Source organism: Cyprinodon variegatus, unplaced genomic scaffold (genome assembly GCF_000732505.1).
Source record: "Cyprinodon variegatus isolate N-32 unplaced genomic scaffold, C_variegatus-1.0 Scaffold48, whole genome shotgun sequence".
Taxonomy (NCBI): Eukaryota; Metazoa; Chordata; class Actinopteri; order Cyprinodontiformes; family Cyprinodontidae; genus Cyprinodon; species Cyprinodon variegatus.
The window spans coordinates 1,126,382-1,136,734 of NW_015150501.1; the positions used below are offsets into that span (position 1 = coordinate 1,126,382).

General features: G+C 37.1%; 1 protein-coding gene across 2 annotated transcripts in view; it reads left to right on the forward strand.

The window, feature by feature from the left end:
* Positions 1 to 6,434, forward strand: part of lpcat3 (lysophosphatidylcholine acyltransferase 3) — a 29,507-nt gene extending 23,073 nt beyond the window's left edge. The window contains exons 10-13 of one of the 2 annotated variants that reach the window (XM_015370683.1): positions 585 to 732; positions 2,171 to 2,326; positions 4,846 to 4,989; positions 5,070 to 6,434. In XM_015370683.1, the coding sequence (XP_015226169.1) occupies positions 585 to 732; positions 2,171 to 2,326; positions 4,846 to 4,965 (424 nt within the window). In that variant the 3' untranslated portion in view covers positions 4,966 to 4,989; positions 5,070 to 6,434. The remainder of the gene's footprint in view (positions 1 to 584; positions 733 to 2,170; positions 2,327 to 4,845; positions 4,990 to 5,069) is intronic. The other variant, XM_015370684.1, reaches the window with a different exon arrangement.
* The last annotated feature ends 3,919 nt before the right edge of the window (positions 6,435 to 10,353 follow it).

Genomic DNA, 10,353 nt, shown 5'->3' on the forward strand with positions numbered 1-10,353 from the left:
ATAGGGGTGATTGACAATATTTGATCATATATTTTAACATATAAAAACAACAGAGTATTTTCAGTCTAACAGATGTTAGCTTGGTACAAACAATCTCCTCAGGCTTCTAATTTTGTCCAGATATGTCTTCTTGTTTAAGTCATTTCTGGCTTGGAAAAATATAAAATCTTTGTTAAACAATCCTGAAACTCTGTTTAAAAAAGTTTCTCAGGGAGTTTAAGCCGGTAACTATCTAACAAGCGGTTTGTCTGATGCCCACTGAGGCATGTCTGAGTCTTTCTAACCGCACCTCTTATTTGTCAGGCCCTACAGCTAATGTAGAAGCCTGTCATCACTGCTATGTCCGTGTGGGAGGTCTGAAACAGAACATAATGTGTGAACTTGAAGCCTTTCTTATATCGACATTGGAAGCTTTAATAGCAAAATGTAAAGTTCAAATTTATTAATGAACTCAGTTGCTATGCAACAACAACTTGCAGGTGAATTTTTTCGTGTCACTGTGACAGCTGAAGTGTTTCTGACTGCTTTGTTCAGATTTATGAACTGAAGGAGGATTCATGACATTGGCTTTTTCCTCTTTTCAGACATGTGTTTAAGCGGCTGAGGTTCCTGGGAAATAAGACCTTATCTCATGTGGCCACACTGCTCTTTTTAACCATCTGGCACGGCCTTCACTCCGGATACATCCTGTGCTTCTCAATGGAGTTCTTCATCATTACCGTAGAGCGGCAGGTATTCTTTTTACACAGCAGAATTAAGAGACACCATGCATTATTAAAAGAACATTGGCGCTACCCCTGATTTCTTTATGTTCTTCTAAATAGTCTTTATCCATAGTTCTTTACATTTGTTTTATGCAACACACCTGACCCTGACAACATACAATGCATTGTGTGTTTAATGCATTAAAAATCAGGGCAACTAGAAGACAGAGAAAAAAAAGAGTGTGAGCTGAAAAATGACTAGACTTAAATCTCACATTAATTTATTTTTTAGATAATGTATTTAAACCACTGTTGTCCCAGGGGAAAATGGTTACCCAGCAAGCAACTCCAATGAACTTGAAAAATAAGATTGTTAGTACAATGTGAGGTCAGAGCTTTCCAAAAAACCCCCAAGCCTGCTTTAACTATGGAAACCCTATATAAGGATGCTCATGGTCCTCATTACAGTTTTTCTGGGTTTACTTGACGGCCTGCAGCTTTTTCCAAATGTACTTTTCTCTCTCTACCTCCTTTCCTTTAAGCTAGATTATCTAATATAGACAATTAAGATCTTGGTGCACTAGTTTTTAAAATGGCATTTGTGATATTGAGGTGTGGGATTGTTTTAAAGCTAGTGGTCATGTTGCATACTAAAAAATATGGAATATAAGCTTCAGTCTTTGACAGTTCTGGGCGTTCCTCCAGGATTCGGGCCCCAGAGAACACTTCACTGTTTTTTTGAGAGGATAAAGGTGTCCATCATCAAGCTACCTAAATGGTTCTGACCACATTTAATAAAAGTATTTTTTTGCCATGAAAGTAGAAGATTGAAATTAATTCTACCATTTATGCAAAACAGCTGTCAAATGCTGGTGAAGATTCTCAGTCATCAGCGGTCTCTTAAGAATTATGCCAGAAGCTTGCTTTAGGGTATGCACCAGTCTTGCAGCCCAAAAAAACATCTCCAGTGCATCATTAGAGAATAATCAGCACTTATCAGAACACCTGTATGTGAGCTATTTACTCTAGCAGCAGGTGAAAAAAAAAAGCTTGGCTGCTAAAATACCGTTGTTACTTTGGTTCCTATTTACTAGAATGAGAAAGCCCAGTTATCTACTTGTGTCTAGTTTTTTTTGTGTTTAAAAACTAAATCTTGTTCTTTTAATAATTTTAGGAATGTTTTAAGGTCTTATTCATCGATCCGATTTAAAGCGATTAACAGCCAACAAAGAATGTTCTTAAGAATAAGACACCTTAAAACCTTTCCAACTGAAATTTAGCAGTTACCTCTATACGTTGATTGAGTCAGAACATGCTGATTTTTATATCCACAAAAAATATATATTTATCTGTGATTGTTTTGTACCTTTTGGTGTAAGATGTGCCATCAGTATATGAAATAGTATTTTTGCTGTGTTTAACCATATATGCATTTTGTGTGTGTGTGTTTATGTGTGTGTAAACAGGCCCAGGCTCTTGTGCGGGATAGTCCCCTGCTGACTAACTTGGCCAACAGCCACCTCTACCCCCTCATCTACGTAGTTCAGCAGTTTATTCACTGGCTCTTCATGGGGTATCCTCTCGTGCCATTCTGCCTTTTCACCTATGACAAATGGCTCAAGGTAACGCACTTCTCCTGAAGCCACACAACTCAGCTGATTTTATTTATTTATGTTACCTTGCTTCTATTTTCTATTCAGCTCAGGGAGTGCTTTGGGTATCAAATGTAAAACAGTTCTTTAAATTTCAGAGGTGTGCTGTAAATAAGAACACAAAGGGCTTTGCTGGGAGGAATATGTTGCTATGACAGCACATATTTCAGACAGACAGAATTTATACCGTGCAGGGTGCAGCGGGATTTCCCTCTGAATGAATTTCTCCTCTTTTACGACGTTGGTTGGATGACCAGATGTTGCTGTCTTTTTTTTCCCCCCTCTTTATTCTAAATACATTATGCCTTTATAACTGGTCCAAAAGCAAATGAAGATGTGAAGCAGTTTAGTTTTTCTTTCCCTAGTTTTAAATGTTGCCATAAAACTAACCTGTGGATTGTCTGCACTGTTGGAGGCTTCAACAGCTAATCTTTCTGTAATCTGATTGGAAGCAGATTAAACTGAGTTATGCTTTTATTTATGATGCTTTGCTGCTTTATTACATTAGATAAGGTCAGCTACTCAGAAACACAGAGAACTCCTACTGAACAAATTAAATATTTAAATAAACAGAACGATACTGCTTTAAAACAATATTTTCCATTTCTTTGCATTAACAAAAAGAAAAGCTTTAAATTAGAAAGCAATAAAAACAGGTTGTGTGGAAATGGAAATGAGTTAGCTCCTGAGATAAAATAAATAATTTGGTATTAAATAGATGTTAAGTAAAGAATCACAGATCATTCAAATCCAATTTTGATTTAAATTTTGCTCTTATCGATGTTTAAGAACTATATATGCAATGTTCAAAGTGATAGCAGTTCAAAATCAGTGAGATTAATTATTCTGTGCTGTATAAGGCGGCACTTATTTGAAGCTAGCAGATGTTGTATGTGCCTGTTACAATACATTCCTCTCTGCACATCAGAGTTGAATGATTTGTTTCAGAAACGGTTTAGAACAATCGTGATAACTCAAACGTAGATTAAAAACTGAAGATAGGGGGGTGGATCTCCGCTAAGATGATCCAAAATGCTTTAAAATATCTAGAATGCCAAATCCAGAACGATAAGAGGGGAAACCGAAAACTACCTTTAAGAGGAAAGATATCAAAGACTGAGCCAAGGAATAGCTGCTGGATGATGAAGGACTAAACTGGAGATGGTTACGCAGGATTGCAGAATGAGCGACACACAAGAAAGCAAAAAGTGCATTACGTTATCATGGAGGGAGACGTCGACTGATCCTCTACAGTCCGTTTGATCTCTTAAATATGTTGATCCTGTTTCAAATAACAGGGTGAGGATAAAACACAACTTTGTCTATATAGGAAAACTCCCACATCTTTTGCAGGTAAATGCTGTAAAAATTCAGTTACCTGACTACTCAGTCTATGATGTTTGTTAATCACCTTGTAAAGAGACAAAGTGATCAATAATGGGAGTTTATGGTGTTTATTAGAGATCTGTTATTTGAAAGGAGGGATTGATATTTCACCAAAACGAAGCTGTCCGTTCTATCCTTCAAGCTTATTTAAGTTGATAAACCTTCAGGGTTACATCCCATATGCCGTCTCTGATAAAAATCCAAGAAATCTAAAGAAACCAGTAAATGTGGTTAAGTCTACCTATGCAGGAATACTAGCACACAGATTGTGGAGGTTGGTCTATACAGAGGTGAAGCAGTTTTCAAAAACAGCTGCACAACTACATTTTATTTTCATTATTCACTAAAAGCATACTTTTTAGGGGTTTCTTTGGTGGATTTTTTTTTGTAAGAAAAACAAACTGATTTTCCTTTTTCGTCATTTTCTGAAAATTCATAACAAACTTTATGAATATTCTTCAAGTTTGTATTGTAATGTAAAGGTGCAGGGTTCAATATTTTCTGTACACATATCAAGGCTATTGGTTAATCTACATTTAACCGTCTTCTTTAATATCTGCGATTAGCACAGACTAACCATTAACAGCAGTGTCTGTGTGTTCTGTCTGTAGACTGAGTAGACCTTGCCTTAATTATTATATTCCCAAAAGGTTGTCATCAAATACATATCTTGCAATTTCAATGATAAATGTAGGTTAAAAGCTCTGCTGTTTAAACCAGAACAACTTTGGTGAATTGTGTCAGCCTCTGCTGACATTCCACTCTATTTCTAGCTTCTAATACGATTTATCTGACTGTATTTTAAATGTTTATTTTGTTTTTAGTTGTACAAAGTAGCCAATTAGGCCCTATATAAATGGCTCTTTGTCCCTCCAGGGTTTGATGTTTACGCCTGGCTCTTCCCTTCTTTATGCTTTACTATTAAAGCACCAAAGGCAACATTACAACACCCCTCACTGGTGTGGCAGAAATATAATGCCTCTGCCTTAGTGTGGTTTCATTATTGCCTAAAAAAGAAATGCGCTTTTTGGGTTTCATTCAATTATTTTTGACCAACTTAGGTGTTTTTTATTTTTATTTTTTTCATATTTTTTTTCACCTAGGTATATTCTTCCGTCTACTTCTGCGGTCATGTGTTCTTCCTTGTGGTATATTTAAGTCTACCATTCCTCCGTACGAGTCTTGTGCCTAAGAAAGAACGGAGCGAGAAAAAGCAAGACTGAAACCTGGTTCTGGGCCCTGGAAAGGTTTGTTGGTGTATTTTCATCTTTTTATCTGCTGTTTGCATCAGTCCAATCATGTGATTAAAACCTTCATTTTTTCCCAGGTCTGTTTGAGGCTGAATACCCTCGATCCTGAAAGGGAACCATGACGTTCGAGGAGCAGAACGCAAACTATTTTAAGGCCTTTAGTAATATATAAATATGAATATATGTTCATGTAAAAATAAATTTCTATATATTTTTGTGTTTTTAAGTGGGAGGGCTGGGTTTTATAAATATTTCGAGATGTTTACAGGAAATTACCATTGTGCCACATGGGGTAATGTGAGCCAATCGGAGTCAGTTTCCTGCTTGTATATCATTATCACTCTCTTTTGTTTCTTTTTTGAGGTAAATTTAAGACGTGTGAAACTTGAGAAGACTTTTCATGCCGTCGATATGGGATTGCACTTATGAGTCACAGGTTCTGAGTCTGTTTTTAGGCTCCTGTGTGTTTTTGTTGTTTAATTGCCCCATGTCTGGCACCCTCATTTTTGCAGCAGCACTAACCCTTAATAGAGGGTTTAAGCACAGCTGTATGGATATTTATATATAATACTTCCTGATGTCATGATCCAACATGCACACGTTTCTGCAGAAAGATTTGGACGATTGGAGGCTTTTTTTTCTCTGCAAATGGCTGCTAGTGGTTATACAAGCACTGTAAAATCACACACTGTACATCTAACACCCAACTCTAAATGGCCTTGAATCAATGAATGTTTCTACCGTTCGTTTGTTCTGGATTTAATTTGATTTGTAATTGGGGGAAAAAATTGTATGATTTTTTTATAGGGTTTTATGAAAATGAACATTTTGTAGTTTTTGGATAAGACGCATTGTTCTCCTGCATTTCCCTTCTTTGTAGTCCATATAGTTTTCTTCTCTCGTCCTTCAACTCTGTGCCACTCCTTTGTCTAGCTACTTTGATTCAACTGCAGCCCTCACTTTAAAAAGCACAAATGTGCAAATAAATCACACCCAGTGGTTTTGGTCCCTCTGAAGTCCAGTCTGTGAGAGTATGGGTCATACACTGATTTAAAAAATGCACCGTTGGGGATTTCACCCTTCAGCCCGCTCCTGTGTTTCTAACAGCAGACCGTAATTAACAAGAGTGAAGGATCATAGCCCATATGCCCCTTTGTAATGTGCATATTTTCTGGGTAAGGGGGAAAAAAATATTGCCGTTGTTACCACCGTCCTTTCACACACAGAGGACAAACCTCACCGTAGCAACGGCCCAGATTTCAGTAATATTTATACAGAACATGCTGATTATTAATTGATGAAATGCTATTTCAAGAGACTCCTGTTTTTGCCTTATCCGAATAAAATGTACAAAAGAAAACATGTTAAGAGGTGAAAGTGATTTGAAATATACTTTTGTAATGTTAAATAAAATACTGCATTTCAAGGAAGACCTCTGTAACTTTTTTTGGCGTGCTCATTTGACCACATTTGATGTGCGTTTAAAAATGCAGTCCTGGCATGCATTTGTCTTTAACAAATGTGCACTGACAGTAAAACAGCTGTGTTATGAAGTATGGATTTCCTCTACAGGATTCCACAAAATAGGTCATTTTCAAAGCAGACTGAAGGAAAAGTGTATTTTTTTTCAGCTCCGTCTCTACATTGGTTGATCACACTACAGGAGGTGTTGGCAAATATTATTATACGTCATTGACATGGAGGATTTCAGGCTTGATTCTGAGACAATTGAGTTTTTTGAGCAGTACAGATTATAGACTCATATTTTTAAATCAGAGTTCGACTCCAATAAGCCTCAAGTGATGATTGATACGGCTGTGGATAATTAAAAGGAAGAATATTGTTTTTTTGAACTTTAAATGATAAAAATCTGTTTTTTTTCTCCTCTTAATTTCCATCTGGTTGGTTCTGATGTTATTTACCAGTCGTATATGCCTTGCTTTGCTTGTATCGCCTTAAGTTATTATGTAAAATGCAGGAAGCAAGGCACTAAATCTAGTCTAGACTCAAACTGCTTTGGCTTACCTGAAGTCTGAAGACTGTCTGTTCAGCAAAGGGATTTCTTTTTGATCTCCTGACTGACTGGAAATGACAAGAAAAATGGGAAATTCTCCAGCATGAGAACCATCAGCATCAGTTCCCCCAAGGCGTGTGTCCTCTCCTCTCTGTATTCAAATAATTTCAACTCAATTGACCCATCTGTAAAATTTCAGTTGCTCATGGATGAAACCAGTCAGTGGTCTGTGGCAAGTCAGTAATAAGTCTTTAAGAAGGCAGGAGGTTGATCCGCTGGTCCACTGTCGCAATCAGAGCCACCTAAAAGATAACAGGACATGGGACTTCCACTACTAAATAAAAAAAAGTGTTAAAAAAAAAAAAAAAGTAAAACTGGGCCCAAATACAGTGGTCAACAAAACAGACTTCAATTCAGGTACTAACATAAAGAACTCAAGCACAAACTGACCTATCAAACAAGACATCACACACAAGGGGGATAACTGACTAACAAACAAAATTAATCAAACAGATAAATACTGGCCAGACACTAAGTTCTTTTTAAATTTAGCAAATTAATAAAACTAACCAAACTAAGAATATCTAAACAAATGATAAACAAATTTCCCTTCCCATTAGAAATGGTGTGACCCGCTGATTAGCCTGTAACGGTCAATTGAGAAGAAAGCTGGAGCTCATTGCAGCCCTCCAGCAGCAGATCCAAAGGAAACTAGCAACTCAGAAAAATTAATTAATTGCATTTTAACAAAAAGCTAAGAATTTGACAAATAAAGTTAACCAGATGTGTGCATTGCAAAAAGCTAACTTAAAGTCAGGATAATTTAAATATTTGAAATGTGCAACTCATTTTGAAAATGAAAAATATTAAAGTTACCACACAGCTTCAGAGTGTAACAGCATGCTGTTGCAGCATTTAAAGAGAGAAAAATGTAGAAGAAATTACAAATAGTGTACTAGAAGGAGCTGTTATGGTCTCACCGAGGGTACATGTTTGTAAATGTTTGAAGTCGATTGTTTTTTCACAGCTCGATACAAAAATTTGTAGAAAAAACTTTGCAGCTCACACTGAGCCTTGTTCTGCTGGATGTTTGTTCTGTTTAAAAGGGAGCTTTTCCTCTCCACTGTACCCACATGCATGCTTGGTGTGAAGGATTATTGTAGAGTCAAGGATGAAGTGCAATCAAATATCTAATGTCCACCTGCTCATCCAGGAGGAGCGCCTCCTGCAAGGCGATGTTTGGATGCAGCTGGTTTTCCTTAGGTAGAAAACTTTTTTTTTTATCAATCTGACCATTTGATCTGGTTGAACTGTCTCTGTAAAGTGCCTTGAAATGTCATATGTTGTGAATCGGATCTTAGTAAATAAACTAAATTGAATTAAATTGACTAATTAAGTAATTTATTTAGAGGCATCAGAATAAAGGGAAGAGAGTTTGACTGTATGCCACACTCTTCCTCTTATGAGGTTTTATAGCAGTTGGCAAACTTGTGAGAAGTGCATTACCGCCACCAATTGCTATGGAGTATAGAAAGGAAACAGGAAACGATTAGCCCCAGAAACAAAATGCCACACTCTTAATGCAGCATGCGTTATTTATGGAATCGAGCAGAGCAAGGATCAGCGGCGGAGCTAGATGGGGGGCCAGGGGTGGCCATGGCCACCCTTACCTTTTTTTCCCCTCTAATACAGATGATGGCAGAAGTAATTGTCATGGTCTTGGTTCTGTTGTGCTTTCCTTTGCGCCATGTTTTCTGGTTTTATTGGTTTAATTCCTGTTTTGATGTATTTGGATATATTTTAGTTTTCAGGTTTTTCTTTGTTGTCCTCTGTTGTCCTCTTGTATGCGTGTTCCTTTCCCCTTGGCTTCCTCGTTGCCTCCTCTCACACCTGCTCCTTAGCCCTGCCTTTGTCTCAGTCAGCTATATATACTCTCCCTCTGCTGTCACTCCTTGTTGGTTTCTTGTCGTTTCTGGTTTCTTACTGCTGTTTTCTTCCTACCTTGTCTCTCCCTGGCTCCCCCTGTTTGGTTTCCCCTGATGTCTCCATGGTTCTGGTTTGCTTTACATTTACAAGTTGGATTTTTGGATTCCTGCCTTTGTTTACTGTTTCCATCAATTAAATTGCAAGAAATCTCCTCAGCCTCTCTGCCTCTGCATTTGGGTCCTCAAACCACAACCAAACCCTGACAGTAATACTCTGAAAGGGAATCTTCAAACTTATTTAACATTTAAATGTTTTTATATATTAAAAACTACTTCATTAGAAACACTGATTAATTATGCAGATAAATATACAAACATTAAAGATGATAGATACAGAATTCATGCCATTTTCAGAATTAAATTTTTAATCATTAGGGGTAAAGATAAAATGATGTGCCTCTGCAAGTCATCTAGGAGTCTTCAGTAAAATCATAGATTAAAAACTACTTTAATAACTTAAAAATGTCCCGATTTGGTTTGGGGTTTTTGTGAGGACCCAAATGCAGAGGCTGAGAGGCAGGGGTGAGTTCTTTGAAGATTTAATAAATGAACACAGGCAGCAAAAACAGAAATCCAAAAATTATAACTTAAAAATGTTAAACAAAACAGGAATCCAAAATCCAACATAAAAGTTAAACATCAACCAGAACCATGGGGACATCAGGGGAAAACAATCATGAGGAACCAGCAATGAGAGACTGCAGAGGGAGTGTATTTAAGGCTGACTGAACAAAGTCAGGACTAACGAGCTGATAAGGAGCAGGTGTGAGTAGAGCTGACGAGGAAGCAAAGGGAAAAGAAAACACAAGCGGGCAACAGAGGACAAGCAAAGAAACACCTAAGAAACTTAAATAAATCCAGAACACACCAATAAAGCTAGAAAACAAAGAAAAACAAAGATAAACTCGAAACTGAAAACTTAGAGAAAACCAACAGAACCAAGATTGTTACAAAAATCCATTAAATGTGGATATTAGTAGATTTAAATATAATTATTTTTGGCACAAAAAGAATAGAGAAAAGTAGTTAATGACAATGTAAAATATGTTCGCCCCAGAACTCAAACCTGAAAGAATTATGTCCACTTAACCTTTTATTTACACAGCATAGATGTTTAAATATATGAGTGTATTTTTTTAGCAAAGGCTGCAGTAAAGTATAGTTTGTCTTTATTTAGAAAATATGGATGTTGTGCTCATTCCTGTTGAAACAGTGTAGATTGACCCTGAGGTTCTGGTGCCTTCCGGCCACCCCTATTAGGATTTTCTGGCTACGCCTCTGGAAAAGATGCCTTCATATTGAATATGTTTGCTTTTACAGAATAAGCTTTGGCAGGAGGGCTAAACGTGGTGAAGTGACGTC